The 17,407-nt window shown below is 41.9% G+C and overlaps 1 protein-coding gene and 1 long non-coding RNA gene across 2 annotated transcripts in view; one reads left to right on the forward strand and one right to left on the reverse strand.

Annotated features, from left to right (window-relative positions):
• The window catches only part of LOC136671648 (uncharacterized), a 30,103-nt gene extending 16,651 nt beyond the window's left edge, over window positions 1–13,452 (forward strand). Inside the window, exons 3-4 of the long non-coding RNA XR_010795732.1 lie at window positions 12,550–12,704; window positions 13,352–13,452. This is a non-coding gene — a long non-coding RNA (uncharacterized lncRNA). The remainder of the gene's footprint in view (window positions 1–12,549; window positions 12,705–13,351) is intronic.
• LOC136671647 (CLIP-associating protein 1) overlaps window positions 1–17,407 on the reverse strand; it is a 55,709-nt gene that overhangs the window by 6,871 nt on the left and 31,431 nt on the right. The window contains exons 12-34 of the mRNA XM_066647414.1: window positions 16,848–16,993; window positions 16,137–16,272; window positions 15,624–15,694; window positions 15,472–15,531; window positions 13,842–13,919; window positions 13,347–13,514; window positions 12,814–12,854; window positions 12,565–12,717; window positions 10,802–10,909; window positions 10,403–10,444; window positions 9,861–10,016; window positions 9,390–9,497; window positions 8,628–8,687; window positions 7,690–7,793; window positions 5,872–6,116; window positions 5,539–5,602; window positions 5,407–5,409; window positions 5,146–5,309; window positions 4,140–4,218; window positions 3,877–4,020; window positions 2,444–2,590; window positions 2,207–2,313; window positions 1–123 (exon numbers count right to left, since the gene is read on the reverse strand). Of these exons, the coding sequence (XP_066503511.1) occupies window positions 1–123; window positions 2,207–2,313; window positions 2,444–2,590; window positions 3,877–4,020; window positions 4,140–4,218; window positions 5,146–5,309; window positions 5,407–5,409; window positions 5,539–5,602; window positions 5,872–6,116; window positions 7,690–7,793; window positions 8,628–8,687; window positions 9,390–9,497; window positions 9,861–10,016; window positions 10,403–10,444; window positions 10,802–10,909; window positions 12,565–12,717; window positions 12,814–12,854; window positions 13,347–13,514; window positions 13,842–13,919; window positions 15,472–15,531; window positions 15,624–15,694; window positions 16,137–16,272; window positions 16,848–16,993 (2,507 nt within the window). The remainder of the gene's footprint in view (window positions 124–2,206; window positions 2,314–2,443; window positions 2,591–3,876; window positions 4,021–4,139; window positions 4,219–5,145; window positions 5,310–5,406; window positions 5,410–5,538; window positions 5,603–5,871; window positions 6,117–7,689; window positions 7,794–8,627; window positions 8,688–9,389; window positions 9,498–9,860; window positions 10,017–10,402; window positions 10,445–10,801; window positions 10,910–12,564; window positions 12,718–12,813; window positions 12,855–13,346; window positions 13,515–13,841; window positions 13,920–15,471; window positions 15,532–15,623; window positions 15,695–16,136; window positions 16,273–16,847; window positions 16,994–17,407) is intronic.

Below are 17,407 nucleotides of genomic sequence, written 5' to 3' on the forward strand. Positions count from 1 at the left end.
CTGGGCGAGAGGGCCCGGCGCAGGCCCCGCAGAGGGGGGGTGGCAGGGCCGGGGGGAGGAGGGGGAGGAGTGAAGGGACACGAAGGCTTTGACACACCATTCGAGCTCCAGCCCCATAAGCGACTGAGCCAGGAACGAGGGATGAAGCAGGGAGGAGGAAAAACAGAAAGAGAAGAGAGTAGTAGGAAAGGAGGATAGCAGAATTTATGTAGCTTTAGACGTGAACTAAAGCAAGGAGTGTTAGAAAGATAACACGTATATTTAGAATAAGATTGTGTTAAAAAGCAACAGAAATCCATGAACAAATACTTTTAACTTGTGTCTGCCAACCATTCGTACACACTGTATGAACCTGCTTATCCACTTCTTCTGAAAGCAAGGGTACTCGTAGATTCGTAGGAATGCTTTACATTAGATGTTGGACCAGTTCTGTGAGGATTTTGTGACATTCACTTACATTTGATACTGATCTAGTGTGATTAGTATTGGCTGTAATATGGAGTGTCTACAAACTCTTGGATATTGTGTATTTTGATTTGAATTTCCAATGAGCTGAGAAAATGTTGCCTATTTTCATGGTCTGATGGAATCTTATGGGTTATGTGCTATTTTTTTTATAGTTTACGACACTTTTATGTACTTGTTTATGGATTTAGTTTTAGAAGCAAAGCTGGATTAACTTGTTAATAGCAGCATGCAGCTCAGAGGATTCAAGATTCTGTGTAGAGCTAAAATAATTAGAGATTTCTGTCCCACGAAACGTAGAGTTGAGCTAGGTACTACTGTGGCAAAATGAATGAGCACATATTATTCACAAACACAGACACAATCTCTTGTTCTGTGTCTATGTCTCATATCAGGGAGTAGAGGTGATCTCTAACTAGAACAATCATGAGAAGTGTGGGTTAAATGTATGTGAGAAATGTTTAGAGAAAAATGAAACGTGTGAAACAACCTGGGAGAGTTTGAGGGTCTAGTTCACAGTAGGAAACAAGCATGTTTTTAGCATAACAATGCTAATAAAGTGATGTCCAATAATATGTCCAGAAAGAACTCATTCAAACAAAGCAGAAACATGAATGATTGATCAAACTGATAAAAAGTGTAGAAGAAAACCTGTATCCACACTTGCACTTGGTGGACAATATTGAACACACTTGAAGTAGGGATGCACCAATTTAGAATCTTTTGGGCCGATACGATAACCGATAACTAGCACCTTGGAATAGCCGACACCGATATTAATAACCGATAAATACATTTTTTCATAATTAAAGCAATTCGCACCGGATTAAAGCAAAACAAATTCTTTTTATCAAAAAATCATTTATCATCGTGTTTTTAGTAATACACTCAGGACTTTATCTATTTTCATGTGTTGATATCAGAAAGGATCCTGCACTGTGGTGTTTGAGAGTATCTTTCTGTTGTTTAACCTGCCGTGTGTGTGACATTTTTTTTCATTAGTTTTCATCACGGAGAAATTTAATCCCAGAAACTGTTCTCTGTAGAAACGGCAGACATAGTTGTGTATTTACAAGTGTCAGTGCACAAGCAGAAAATAGGCACCAAGTTATTGGTTGTAATATCAGCTAAAATTCCAATATCAGACCAATAACAATAATTTAAAAAATCCACATACAGGAGGTCCTCGGGTTACGTCAGTCCCGAGTTACGATGTTTCATGGTTACGACACATCTCCCATTTACTGTATAAAGCCTTGTTTCGACTTAAGTGGTTTTGTGTCGTAAACGTCGTAACGTGAACTTCGTGTTTGGTGCGGCGCGGCGGAAGAATACACGGTTAAGCGGCTCGGGACTGAGGAGGATAGGTGTGAGGATAGGATAAGTGCTTACAGTATGTTATTTACGTACAGTATGTACGTATGTTCCGACTTACACCGAAAATCGGTTTACGACGCGACGTAGGAACGGATCAACGTCGTAAGTCGAGGACCCCCTGTATTGGCTGCCGCTATATTGTGCATCACTAAGTTTTGTCATGCATTACTGTTTCGCAGGTTGTTTCTGTACCTTCTGTTTACCAAGTTAAACCTGCAAATCAGCCTCAACACTGTTCAAAATAGTCCCCAGACCTGTGCTCATGTTATAAGATCTCTTCTAGCCCCAAACTCAAAGTCTCAGTCCTATTTGAATAAGGACCTCTGTGATTTGTAGATCATTTGAAGCTTGTGGCGTGCTGTACCTTGGTGAAAGACCTCCATGAGAGCAGTTTGTGGGAGAGGTCAGCGGACTGGTGCGGCTACTGGAGAGACGTGTAGGAGTGCGGCCCACTGTGTTGCTCGGCGAACCCTGGAATGAGATTAATGAGTCTTAATTTTGACATCATTTTTACATAAAGAATAAATGAACTAAGCTATATCACCACAGACATATGCAGCCGTCACACCAGTGTGTGCTCTGGCGAGTGTAGAGAGTGTACCATGGCTGAGGCATTGCTGGAATTCTTCAGGTGGTTGTGCAGGAGTTTGGTGGCTCCGTCCTGGAAGGTTTTGGGGAGAGCTCCCAGCAGCATGGTGAACTCCGGAGTGTTGAGCTCAAACAGACAGATCAGGACCATCTGAGCAGCCTGAAACACACAATCAGACAGGAGTGAGAGCAGGGCTAACACTCAGAGATTCCCGGGGGATACCACTTCCATTTAAACATAGTGAGGGGATGCAGTCGTCAAGGAAAAATATGGAGATTCCTTCTGAAAGGAGAAATGGAAGAATGAAAGAGAGCAGCCTTTGGTCGACAGATAGTGGCCCTCATGCAGAAGTTGGTATTAACAATTATTGACCCAACATAGGATTTGTAGATTGATTGATTTATATTTCTTTTTTATTTCAACACCCACCAGGAATTAGGATGTTCCTCCCTATCCATATGGACGTGAATGGTATAAAATATGATGTGTATATTACATTCTATGATTTAGACATGTGTTCTTTATGTTACACAAATACTCCATCTCACTTTGGTTACCCTTCCACATAAATAAGACAAGCATTGCATCCATTCAGGTAGAGAAGGGAGGGATTAGAAGAAATTGTTAGGACATGCATCATGGTTAAATACATAATCAGATGGCTACAAAGTCCCAGGCACCAGAGTCCTCAGAGTGATTAACTAGAAGTCAAGCTTTCGTCCCACAGTTGCATTATTCAGAGCCTTAAATCGTGGACAGCAAAAAGTGTCCTCTCGAAGGAAAAGCATCCTCAAGAAACTCGAGCCGAGTCTGTGCAGGTCATGCATGGCGGTCAGAGGTCAGAGGAGACTACCTGCTTGCATCTGTCCTCCAGGTTGCCCTCCAGGGGCAGAGAGGCCAGGGAGCCGAGCCTGAGTGACAGCTCCTCGCTCACCCAGCTGTGGAGTGTCTGAGTGTCACAGTGCACACAAACACAGTCAGCACAGCTCTAGTCCTTGGCCCGTTTATAAAGTGAGTGGGAGATATGGCAAAAACTGAAAGCTCTAGGTGCTTCATAATTATTGTAATTTAAATAATTTTTGTATCTAGCTTGTATTTTGAATGCTGTTGAAAGCTGTTTATCACGGTGACTATAATTCTGAACGGCACAAAGTGTGTTACAATTACAAATAATTGGCTTTCAAATAATTCACACAATTGATTCAATCGAGTTAAACACCATTTTCACTTTTCCACATATTCAATTGTGAATTACACTTCAGTTTCAGGGTACTTTGTCAATTAATAACACCAGTGTACAGGCACCAGGATGTAAATCCTTCACCATTTAAGTTGGTGACGTAGCAATAACTAGTGGTAGCAGCCCTGTTTTCATGGTTGTTTTGCTATGAATAAGCCTGCATTTTCTTAAATTCAGTTGTGGGCACCTTTTGATATACACTCACCTTTCTGACATCTGAGCTCTTAGGCTCTGTGGTCCAGGTGATGATACGAGACACAGCCAACCGCGTTTCACTGGAGTTCACAAAGTCTGTAGGGTCCATCTGCCGAGCCAATGACTCGATGTACTTCAGAATGGCCACCTTCACCTACAAAAAATGGACTGGATGTCAGCTGCTTTCACTTGCCAAGGCATAATTTTTTGGGCAGAAATTGAAAAAGATTTTTACAGCTTGAAATACAACAATAAAATATATAATTGGTGAACCTTGAGGTTTGGCGTCTGTGTCTGATCAACAATGAAGCGCATCAGGATGTTGAACTGCTGGTCGTATGGAAAAGAATCCCTGGAGAGTACAATAACCAATATTAACATAAACCAAACGAAAAAAATAAACAAACATAAAATTTTGTTAAATAAATTCATCAGAGGGCGGCACGGTGGCGCAGCAGGTAGTGTTGCAGTCACACAGCTCCAGAGGAGTTGGTGTGTTCTCCCTGTGTCCGCATGGGTTTCTTCCGGGTGACTGTCTGTGAAGAGTGTGGTGTGTTCTCTCTGTGTCTGCGTGGGTTTCCTCCGGGTGACTGTCTGTGAGGAGTGTGGTGTGTTCTCTCTGTGTCTGCGTGGGTTTCCTCCGGGTGACTGTCTGTGAGGAGTGTGGTGTGTTCTCCCTGTGTCTGCGAGGGTTTTCTCCGGGTGACTGTCTGTGAGGAGTGTGGTGTGTTCTCCCTGGGTCTGCGTGGGTTTCCTCCGGGTGACTGTCTGTGAGGACTGTGGTGTGTTCTCCCTGTGTCTGCGTGGGTTTCCTCCGGGTGCTCCGGTTTCCTCCCACAGTCCAAAAACACACGTTGGTAGGTGGATCGGCGACTCAGAAAAGTGTCCGTAGGTGTGAGTGAATGTGTGTGTCTGTGTTGCCCTGTGAAGGACTGGCGCCCCCTCCAGGGTGTGTTCCCGCCTTGCGCCCAATGATTCTGGGTAGGCTCTGGACAGGGTTACAGATGATGAATGAATGAATGAAATTTCATCAGAAAATATGCACTACGTAGTCTAAAATGTCAAATTATTGGCTTATAAACATATTTGTGTACTTTACAATGAAAGGGAGAAAAATCTTCCATAAAACAACATGCCTTAAAATAACAGAGGTAAAAAAATGTATTTTATAATGTAATAGAAGAAATGGGATGATATATAAACATGCTGTAAGCTGCCTTTACATTCACAAAAAACTTTTTAAAAGATCATAAAAGTCTCAGAGAAAAGAAGGTCACACCTTGTGACGTCCAGGGCTTTTTGCACTTTGGCCTGGACAGAGCCCAGCAGGTCAGCACCCATCTTCTTCAGCAGCTGGGTCAGCAGCACAAAGAGCCAGTCCTGCAGGTCATCTCTGTGCAGCGTAATAAAGTCCACCAGAGTCTCCAGGAACATGCTGAACACCTGCCACACACGGGCAAAGATTTATGATAGAAATACACTAAAAGGATGGACTAATAATTTAAATGTCACTGTATAGAGACACAGAACCCAGACTTACTCTCTGATGGCCGATCCAATCAAGACAAGAACATGCAAGAAAACAAACGTTCAATTAGCATCTCAACATTCGGGATTAAATAATGCTGTCATCAACGAGATTCATGAACAATGCTCATTTGAAGTGGCTCACCTTGCTATGAGGGTCTGCAAACATCCTGGTGAAAATCTCACACAGCCTCTTCAGTTCCACTCGGCTGGAGGAAGGAGAAACAGAAATGAACCACAGATATCTTCTGAAATTATCTACCAACGAGTACTAGATTCTTCTACTGTAAATCTATAGAAATGACAGGCAGCATGTAAGGAGTTGAATGTAAATTCAGCTGGACTTGCTAACCATAGCCACGGTGCTTGGTGGTCATTTTGGTATTTCTAGGCAGAGATACAGCTTCTGAGAAAGCTTTGTGGCCTCATTATGGCCCCCCCCATGCCCCTTATTTGAGAATAGTTTAGTGTACAGTACCTGAGGATTCTTTGGCTCTTTAGAAGGTTCTGGAGTCCCAGGAGACCTTCTTTTCGCTCAGACCAGTTGGAGCTGGCGCAGTGATTCAGGACCTCAGCCACGTCCTCTGTCTGCCGCAGGTAGTGAGGGACTCCTCCGTTTCGAGAGCTGTACGACCGCTCCGAACAGGCACTGGACGCATCACTATTGGCGTCGTCATCCGAATACATACCGGGAGATTCATACCGGCGCCGCATGGGCCTCCGCTGGCGATCAAACAGTGAAACATAACAATTAGTCTCTTCATAATCAAGAGCATTATATTTAGGACTAATGCATGCAACCAAGTTTCCAAAGATCTGCTGCTGTTGTCATGATGATTATTGCCAAGTTACTTTGGCATCATTGGTTTCATAATGAAAATATCCAGCCGTTAGAATATAACTCAACATAGTCTGAGTAAATGACTCAAAAACCAAAGCAATATTCTTTGATCATCTTGCACATGCAGCATATTTAAATCCCAGACTTGTACGAGGACGTTCATGAAATGGCTGATTAAAATTAGGGGAATGGGTGTGAAATGCCAAATATTTGGCTCAGTATTTAAAGTTAATGCTTTAAATTTGCCTTAAATAAATGTAAATGTCTTTGATTGTCTGTCTGTTGTCATTATGCAGAGTGTATGCAGGCGATATGTCGCCTTATGAACACTGCCTTCCAGAGGGGACTTAAGGGATGGGCAGAGGAACCCTCCCTGGAAGTCTAACTTCCATCAAAATCGGTTCTTGGAACCGAGACCGGATATGTACGGAACGAACTTATCCTTGATGCCCCGAGGGAGTGGCGACCCTTGGGGAGAATGGAGAATTTGAGTATGTTATAGTACGTCCTACCCTCTGGAAGTCTGGAAGAGGGGGGGAAGACTTCCATAGACCCAGGTGATGCGAATAGCTAAGCCCGAGGAGTGGCGACCCTCTGGGCTAAGGGGTTAGTATGCAGGGCCTCCCCTCTGGAAGATTAAAATTGGAACTTGAAATATTTCTAAGTTCAAGAACGAGCACTGGCAGAACTGGTGAAAGACTTCCATACACCCCGGTGATGCGAAGTGACATGCCTGAGGAGTGACGCCCTCCGGGCTAAGTTGGTGATAAGCCCGGCCTCCCCTCTGGAGGTAATAATATAGCTGTTGTCATATTATTTTAAAAGAAACCTTTGCACCATTGCATTTTTGAATGTAACGTCTCTCTGCACTGTAAACGGAATCTGGAGGTGATGAAAATATGGAGAAATGGGACAGAGCCGTACAACAACACAACACTACCTTATTCCTGGAGTCTCCTAAAAGCTGGTGAGATTTAAGGGAGCAGAAAGGAAAAAGCAAAGACAAGCGTGTATCAGGACTCAAGATTATCACAAAGCTGTGGTGTTAAATACAGAGATACTGTTAAGTCAAGGGCTGTGTATATTATACATTAATAGTAGTGTCATAATATTCACTATAAGAGTAAAGAGCCCGTATCCTGGTGTATTTTCCCCTAGATCAATTTAGCAAAACTAGCCATAATCAATTTTTACATAACCATTTTCATACACATCTGTATTCCTTTCAACAAAACAGTTGGTGTTACTGTGCCTTTAAGACTGATGTGTAAATGTGCCTTGTTTAAAAAGCAATGCCTAATGTAACTTCAGTGTTTATGTATGTATGTACATTTTTTGTGCTATCAAAAAACTGTATGGGCTCGGGAGTGAACAATACGTTTTATAAAAACCTTTTACATACTGCCCCTTTAAGACTAATGGACTGAAGATGAGCAAATACATGTCAAATCTCACCAGGGCATCAGCCACCGCCGCCTCCACTTCCATCCCTGTGTTCAGGATCCTCATCGCATTAACTGAGGCTGAGATACGAGCCTGGTGAATGAGACCAAACCGATCTGAGAGAACAAGAGGGAGAGAAAGAGAGAGAGAAAATATCTGTCAGAATAAATGCAATACTGTATTATTCTTAAAGAAGCAATACGTTTTTTTCCGTTGACTCTTATCGTGTTTTTTTAAAATGGCTGCTCCCATGTGGTGGCCTTCTCTAGGGAACATCCAGATAATTCAGGGACTACAGAGCAATTTTATTTTTTAATTTTTTTTATTTGCTAAAAAATACCTATTGCTGCTTTAAGGAAAAGCTTGTTTTTTTACATGCAATATTTAAAAATACAATACAATTACAATGATACCACCCACATAATGCAGTACAACACACAGAAATGACTGGATGCTTTAAGCTACACTCTGCAAGTTTTGAGAACAGATTTATGTTTGTTAAAATGGAGTAGAGTAGATTTTTTCGTAGATTTTATCCAGCTTTACTGTTCAACCTATTGTAGCTTTAAAGCTCCAGATGAATAGAAACAATGGAGAGGTCACTAAATAAATAAATAATAAATTGATCGTGAAAATGGAATTCAAAATGGCGTCATAAATAGATAAACCATACAACATACCACCTCCTTGTTTCTACACCCACAGAGCAGGTATGATTTGGGTGATGGATCATTCTCAGCCCTGCAGTGACATTGATGTGACATGGTGGGGGTGTATTGTATTGCGCTGGTGTTAATGGATCAAATACAGCAGTGCTACTTTTTTTCAGAATCACTATTGGACTAAGAATAATCCACTACCCACTATAGGTGGACTACAGTCTGTACGTGTAGAACGTCAAAGGTGGATGGCGTGGTGGTGTAATCTAGAGGGACATGCAGGTCAGTCACCTGTCTGCAGAGTATCCCCTGAGGTCAGAGCGCTGGTGGAGCGGGAGTGACGCCGGGACACTGGACAGCATTGAGGAGGGATAGGACACACCCAAACACAGTTCATATTTACAGGTCTAACCTCTCACACTGAACAAATGAGGTACTGACATATCGCCTGATCATTTGACTTGACCAAACAAATCATTCCAAATCTCAAATTGAGACATAATACACATATCAGCTAAATTCAACGGAGCAATCTGTCATTCTTAAATCACTGAGTGGCCTGGTTCCATCAGAGGTTCTGTACTAAACATGGCAGCCCCCAGAAAGAGAGCTTAAGAAGAACAGGAGTAAGCTCCAGTGTCTAAAAAGCACAGTTATCCTGACTAAACCACCGAAGTGAGGGGTTCATGTAAAATAACCCTCTGAGCACATCTGACCTGCACAAAACTGTCGTATCAAATGTCATTAGAATGGTTCGATGTGAAGCTTGTAGAACCGTACTTTTACATTGTGGTGATAGAAAGCTGGGGCCACAAATGTTTAAAACCCTCAGCAAACCACATCTGTGTTTTCATATCAGACACGTTAACTGAATTTATGGAATTAAATATAGCATTAAAGTATATAAATTGTCATTGATGTGAGACAGCAACCTTGAGAGAGAGAGAAATGAAAGAGAACAGCAGAAACAGCATGTGTGTGTTTGCAAGAGCAAGTGGTTGTATGTGTGTGTGTGTGTGTGTGTGTGTGTGTGTGTGTGAGAGAGAGACTCACCCAGCGGAGTGAAACCTCGTGCTGGGCTGGTGTCTCTGCTGCTCTCTCGGCTGGTGTCACGACTGCAACCCTGACTCATACTAGGCCGAGGGATACGACTTCCCCTCACTAACACCCCACCACCACAATCACAACACACACACACACACACACACACACACAGAGACACACACACGGAGCAGAAGAGCCGCAAGAGAGAACAAAGCGTAGCAGTTAGGCCAAAACAGGGATACAGAAGGTCAGTGAGGCAGAAAGCAAGGAAGGAACAGACTGAAGAGGAAATGAAGAGAGTCTGAATCTATCAGTGTGTTTATATGCTCTTGTGTCTTTGGGATGTTGCATATTAGTTCAGTTACGGACATCTGTGCGCAGGCTGGTGTATAATGAAGTTAGGCAGTTGCTGCTTCACTCTGGATAAGAGAGTCTTTAAAATACATAGATATGAGTTGATAAGCATGTATCTTCTCTCACCCTGACCAGAGCGGCTGGGGCTGGTCTCTCGGCTGCAGCCCTGACTGCGGGGGATTTTACTGCGTTTTTCCGAAGGTGTCCCACTGCCCGTGGCACGGGGGATTTTTCCATACGATTGACCGATGAGCTTCCCAGGAGAACTGGAGCGACTCCCAGCTATACACACACCCAAACACAGAGAGAAAGCGAGAGAGAGTACGTGACAGAAGTACATTATATATGTAATTGAAACTGATCTGATTGATATTTAATTAGATTTTAAATCATAAATAAACAAATGGTGAAGATGGATCAAGGACATGCATCGAAGCCATTACAGAAACCACAAAACAACTGAACTGGTCACATCTCTGCGTCAACAAATTCAACACAAACAGACTATGACGGATATCAATATTCAGCAAATGAACACAAAAGTGAGTAAACTATTTTGATTATATACACGTCTAGGTGAGGTGATATGGATCATGCTTTACACACTTCAGAATCACAAGGACACAGGGGTTCAGAAACATGCGGACTGGTCAGTAAGGCTGCTGTACCGTGATGAGTCTTACCACCCGCAGTGTTAGCTGATCTGGATCCTTATGTATGAGCAGCACACAGGGTAGCGAAGGGCATTCCGTTACACAATGTCAAAGAAAACTACATTACCCAGCATGCACTGGACAGGTAATTGTATTTGCTAAAGAAAATGATCCCCAAGTGTTGCTAAGGGCAACAATATAAAACATGCAGATGTTTACAATGTGGCATAGAAAGAGAACAGATCTTTGTAAGCATCATTCATACCACTTCAGTGAAAATAGTATGAATGAAATGCAGTGAAACTAAAACAGATCACAGCTCTTAAAAATAACAACGCTACAGTCACTCTGTGAAATCCCAGACAGACATTAAAAGTAGAAAGCGGATGGTGTGTGTTTTGGGAGTAAACTCACGTTGCGATTGAGAAACAACTTTAGCTCGACTTCGCCCCCTACTGTCTGTGACAGAGGCTCCGCCCCCAACACTGCTGCCTGAACTCTGTCTCCGGGTTCGGACACGACCTAGAGAGAGAGAGAGAGAGAGAGAAACAGAGAGCGAGAGAGAAAGAGAGAGAGAGAGAGAGACAGAGAGCAAGAGAGACAGGGAGCGAGAGAGACGGAACGAGAGAGACAGGGAGCGAGAGAGACAGAGCGAGAGAGAAAGGGAGAGAGAGAAAGAGAGAGAGAGACAAAGAGAGAGAGACAGCGAGAGAGAAAGAGAGACAGAGAGAGCGAGAGAGAGAAAGAGTGAGAGACAGAGAGAAAAAGAGAGAGAGAGAGAGAGATAGAGAAAAAGAGTGAGATGACTGAATTCATGAGGTAATACACATGACTTCAAAAGGTATGTCTATACAGGAACTGACACCCATGCTTATAACATAACGTTAATTTCAGTGCTAATGCTAACTGTTAATACATTGTGGTTACTGCAGCAGAAGACTATTAATGTCCTTCTTTTTTCAGTCTATACAAAGTTCTGCAAATATAACGCAATTCCATTACTGTTTCAGCAAACTGTTTAATGACTTATTATTAAACAACCCCATCATTCACTAAAGCAGGTTTGACACAGTACATGCAAAACATAACATGGCTATGACCCACATAATCAATACAATGAAATACAGAAACACAAAGACATTATATACACTCAATGTTACAGTCATTTACACCCATAGTCACTACCAAAGAGGTCTGATCTCACTACAATCTCTTGTCACAAGTTCCCAAATGTTCAGTCAAAGAAAACCCAGATGCTTTCAACTGAACACCTACTTCAGAACCATCTCCTGGTGTGTAACACCATCATCAGTTAAGCCCATGCAGTAGTCCATGCAGACGCTCACAGATGTGCTCTTATCAGTAACATGAACATCACATAAAAACCACAAGCTCAGAGGCTGATGTATCACAGTGCTTTCCCAGCACCAACAAAACCTGATTCATCACAATATTAAAAGAAAATACCAGCATTTTTCAACATTAACTCTTTTATTTTCTGCACCGATTACAGAGAACAGTAATTTACTGTAGATTCAGAATTCTGTTTCCAACTGTAAACTCTATTTTCCATTGATATCCAAGGACAATTACAGGGGAAACCTGCTAAAATGATTTCCTTTGCTAATTTATCAGAAGCTGCAGATGCAGAAAACCAAGATTAAGATGAAAAAACACTGGAGTTTTCATTTAATTTGATCAGTAGCTGGATCAGCTGTGGGTCCAGAAACCGTAGGTTTACAATATCAATTAACACAGAATGTAAGACAGAGAGGAAGACTACAAACAACACAGAGACCCTCATTGTATACACACAGACGTGGTGTGTACACGCACACAAACACACAGACACAGACCTTACCCTCCACATTACCAGGAGTAGCATCTTAGGGCAAAAAAGGATAATATTAGCATTATATAGTGTTCCTTCTCTTTCTATACAGAAAACAACGTTGTCACAAGCGAGACAAAACATTAGCTTCAATGCTAACGCTAAGTGATAATAAAATAAAGGACTTAACACAGAGTATTGCTCATTTTAGTACAGACACTCACACCAAGCACACCTTTTCACTTATTAAGCAGCCTCCATTTGTTGTCACTGGAAAACAATCTGCCGTCAACAATTCATATAACACTGAGTGATCTCTTTGATTGTGCAGTTGTGCTGTATTTACCAAGTGATGCGTACGAGCCGGGGGGCAGTGCTGTGGTGGTGGGGACAGCAGGCATCCTTGACTTGGCACTGGCAGCAGCATTTACGTCAATATCGCTGCGAGATCTCTGCAGAGAGCCAGATGTGGAGGACACTTTGGAGGTAACAACTTTAGCTGAGAGAGAGAGAGATGTTAGTGAGTAGAAATGTATTCAGCTTGTGAGAAATTATAATGTGCATATTGTAAAAAAAAATAATAAAAGGCTCGTACTTCTGGTTACAGTGCTTCCTACTTTTGCAGACAGCGGCCTACTGAAAATAAAAATAGAGAGAGAGAGAAGAGAAGGAGGATGAGAAAATATTTAACTAAGACTTAGAAGGAAAGTGAATGCTTCCCAGTAAACAAGGAACGTCCCTCGACGTTCAAAATAGGTCTAAAGTAATCTGTCCGTCAAGGACATATTTTAAACGTCAATGGACGTCCAAATTCCATCTTAATAAGTTAGTTAAGTGGTGACCAATCGATAACGTCAGTGGACGCCCAAAACACGTTTTATACAAGGAATTTATTTCGGGACCAATTAATAACGTCAATGGACGTCCAAAATACGTCTAATAGTCGTCTTTTCATTGTCTGTGTTTGGACGTCTTTTCAACTTTCATTTTCAACCTTAAGAGAACGTTGATTAGACGACAGTCATTACGTTATTTCAACGTTGAATCAACGGCTAAATGTTTACTGGGTTATCAATATCACAGAATGGTAAATAAGAGTTCACTGCTCAGTTAAGTTGAATGTCTTACTTAAGGCTCTCCTGGGAGCTGGACGAGGAGCGGTCAGACTGAGGGAGGGACATAATGCTGTCCGAACTTTTCAGATGAGACTGCAGAGCCTTCTGATAGGTCAGCTCCAGAGCCTGGAACAGCTGTTCTGCCTCCTTACTGAAGTGGCCATGGAAGCCCCAGTAACACCTGGATTGGGGGTGGAACAAGTTAGAAACCAATTCAAGAGTCCATGCCCTGCCCTTAGATTCACTGCTACATGGCAACACTATATTTAAGGTAAAAAAATGTATTAAAGCTATAAGCTGTAATATTATGTTAACAGTGACATTTTGCTTGTTGTTGTAGCTAATCAACACTGGAATGGTTGAAAATGACTGCCAATTAGCTTCCATGCTAATGTTCACTAGCTCACATGACAAAACACCACACGAAATCTACCCTTGGAGTCTGACCTCATCGACACAGACCCATTCACACCAGAAGTCAATGTAATGTAAAACCCAAATCACCCACTTTCTGGCCACGGATCTGGCTTCTGAATCTGCATCGTGGACTCCTTTCTTAATGGTCTCCATCAGGACAGCCACATGTCTGAGAACAGAAAAAAAAAACGATCAGCGAACGTAAGCACTCATGGAACTGGATCTTAAATCAATAGAAGGGCTTTCTCTGCCACCCTCTTGAAACCACACACTTACACTTGAACTGGAATAAACTGCTCTCAGTCCTGACCGGGCATGTGCCCACAGGAAGTCCTGCTAAAGGCCTATGAAGCATCCCCATGGCAACCGCTAGCACTAATAGCCATTAAGTGTAGTAAAATAAACCTGTGTGCAAAGATCAAGGACATGACCACTGAGGTGCGTGTGTGTGTGTGTGTGTGTCCAGTACTTTTCTATTTAAAGTGTTCATCTTGTGCTGTGTGATTTTACTTGTACATGTTTTGTTTTGTGAAAACGGTGTTACCAACGTGCAAAGTTACTATTGTTTCACTAAAACATAGGCTGGCTTTCTTATTATTATTTAAAAATATTTGCATTCTTAATGAGCTGAGATTTAGGCATGCACATTTAATAGTTTCTAGTGCATAGCGATAAAATATAAAAATATTACTGGGCTGTATAGCTTATGATATTAGGAACACTTTAACACGCTGAATATAGAGCCAGTAGATACAGTTATTTATATGTATCTCTGTAAGGCTAAGCACCACTTAATGGACCTCCATGAATATTTCACATTATTGTAGTTACTGACAGATATAAGTATGAATTAAAATGAAAATAGCAGCTTAATTTGCTTTAAAACTGACAATTTTATTAAATTGACGGAAAAACCCGAGCTCGCTACGGAAATTCTTGAACGCGACCGTGACGTCACTGGTGGACAACAGCTGAACAACGCCGCGGTAAAACACCGTTATGACTGACTGTTATGACAGTATCTAGCTAAATAACCAACATTATTCATGACAATAGCCTAGCAATAAGCTAAACTCAAATGTAGAGGTACCGTTATTCTTGTAAATGTGATCGAAGTCGAACTCGAATTCATCCGACACTATAAACCTCCGTAATGCAGCTACGTAGCCGAGTATAATCTGAGCCACCGAGTTTAGCGAGTCAAGCTAACGTTAACTAACACCAACTAAAACAGGCGAAGTGAGTGTCCTTACCCTGTTTACCTCCATGTTACAGAGGCTCTTGAACACCTTTCGTTGGTGTCCTTACATGCCCATATTGTTGGAAAAGCGCCAGTGAAATGAGCTACAGATAACGGAGTGAGCGGAGGGTCCTTTCCAAAGTGCCCGTTTAAAGTGGACAAATTTAGTCCATGTTCTGGATATTTTGGGATCTTTGGGCCATTTGTTCACAGATGTCCCACTGTACATTGAATGATTGCAGCCAAAAACAACACACCTTTTCCTCATTTTGCATTAAATTAAGTGCATCTACGTCACAGGCAAGACGCCTATTAACACCGTTGGGGGGGGGGTGGATTAGTAAGAAATAACATGTTTTCTGACTATCAATAAACACAAGTTAGGAACTCAAACTCCACTGTATTTTTTTTTCTTGACACTTTCATATCGCTGGTGCTTAGCCTTTAAATGAATAGGCGGCCCAGGAGCTGGTGGTCTTACCTCTCCAGAGAATGAGTCTGCCACTCTTGAAGTAAAAGGTCTAAAAACTCATAACAGCGCCTGAGAGTGAAAGAATTGTTTCATTAAAAACAGCAAATATTTCCAACAAGAGACAGACACTAGAAAACAGCCAGACAAACTTTTGTCCTTACCGTCGGACAGCCACAGATTTGGACGTGCAGTTGCTGGTCATGATGGGGATGAGTCGAGGGTAGTGTGTGTGCTGGGAAAAGAAAAAACACATGTACCTAACAGTTTATGCACAAAAAAAAAAAACTACTACAAAGACAAAGACACAAAGACATTTACAAACGTTTTTAAATTTTGGTGTGTTTACGTAGTAGGCGTTTAACAGATGCAAAAGAAATGAGCCTGAATAAGTAGGACATAAGGCAGCTTGGGTCTTGATATTGGTACAACAACCATCACAGTCTATTAAAGCTGCTTCCACTGACGAATACAGCACACTCCCAGTGCGATGAACAGACGCACATAATGTTCTGATCAATGGCATTGATTTGGCCTGTTGTTTCCTCAGATTCAATGAGCAGCTGAACAGGAAACAGTAAATCTGTCCTTTAATGGTGCGGGATTAGTCAGCGTGAGAGCACCACATTGTGTGTATTTATGTATGTGTGTGTGTGTGTGTCTGCATATCAACTCACTCGTATAATAAGGCGGATGGCAGCGATGCCAGATGTGGCCATGATTTTGGCACTGTTAGGAACAAGATTGAGCAGCGTGGGCATAATGGACTCAGCTCCGTGGTCAAACTTGTTGCCCAGAACAGAAGATAAATGCCTGAAAGCAGAAGAATAAATTTAAAATCACATCACATTTGTCCATTAATCAGAACAAACAAACAGTTCATCTCTCCTTCTGTGATTTATAATGTTTTAATACATCATTAAAGGACAATAAAGCAATTATACTGACACCTAGTGACCGGGATGCATCTGAAATTCTTTACAAAGCCTTTTGTAAACAAGCTCTAAGTGCAGTGTGTTCTACAGTGAACAAACTTACAAACCAGCTGCACTTAAAATGATAAATAATCACTTTCATAAATACTGCATCGTAATCTGTAGTGGTGAAAATGATTTACTGCTCCTTTAAGTTAAACATGTGCATAAGTAATGTGTGTGTGTGTGGGTGTGTGTGTGTGTGTGTGTGTGTGTGTGTGTACGGACTATCTAACAGAAAGTAATTTAATACTGTTTTGGAACCCGTTCAACTTAGTAAATCAAATGCCTTAAACAAATTGATCTTGCCCATTACATCTCTTTAAAAGCCCTCTAATGCCTTCCGTGGTCCATCTATTACATCTATCTCTTTGAACATTTTTTGTCGGTCTGTGCAAAGTAAGCTGATCATACCCCAGCGTGATGCATGCCTCACGGACAACCTGAGAGCGCAGGTCTTTAGCAGAGAGTTTAAAGGCCCCCTCCAGCTGACGCAGCTGTTGGAGAAACCCCTCATTTTCCGTGGCCCCCGCGAGCAAAAGAGAACGCACCTTCTTCAGCTGCAGAGGAGAGCACGGGAAAGAAGTGAAAATACTCAATAAATCCTGCTAGTGTGGGTTACTTCTTTTCATTGTTGCAGACAAAAGCAATTTGTAAACTAAGAGCTCCCCCAAATGGAGAGTCTTCAGCATGTCGATCATGGCTGTATATCAGTCTTTCCCCTAATTCCGGCCACTGCCGTATATGGTGCAATTCCGCTCTCTCTCCCTTCGCCAATCGCAGTGGGTATAAAAATAAAACATATGATCAAGCCTTAGTAGGGCATTTAAACATCAGTCTTACAAGAAATCACACATCTAAACAATATTTAAGTGTCTCTAACAGTGTTGTAATTCTTTGTGTGCAAAACTGCATGTGAAACACAACACATTTCCATTTCGCGACAGATATTTCCCTCGGTGTAAAAGTTAGCT

Source organism: Hoplias malabaricus, chromosome 16, assembly GCF_029633855.1.
Source record: "Hoplias malabaricus isolate fHopMal1 chromosome 16, fHopMal1.hap1, whole genome shotgun sequence".
NCBI lineage: Eukaryota > Metazoa > Chordata > Actinopteri > Characiformes > Erythrinidae > Hoplias > Hoplias malabaricus.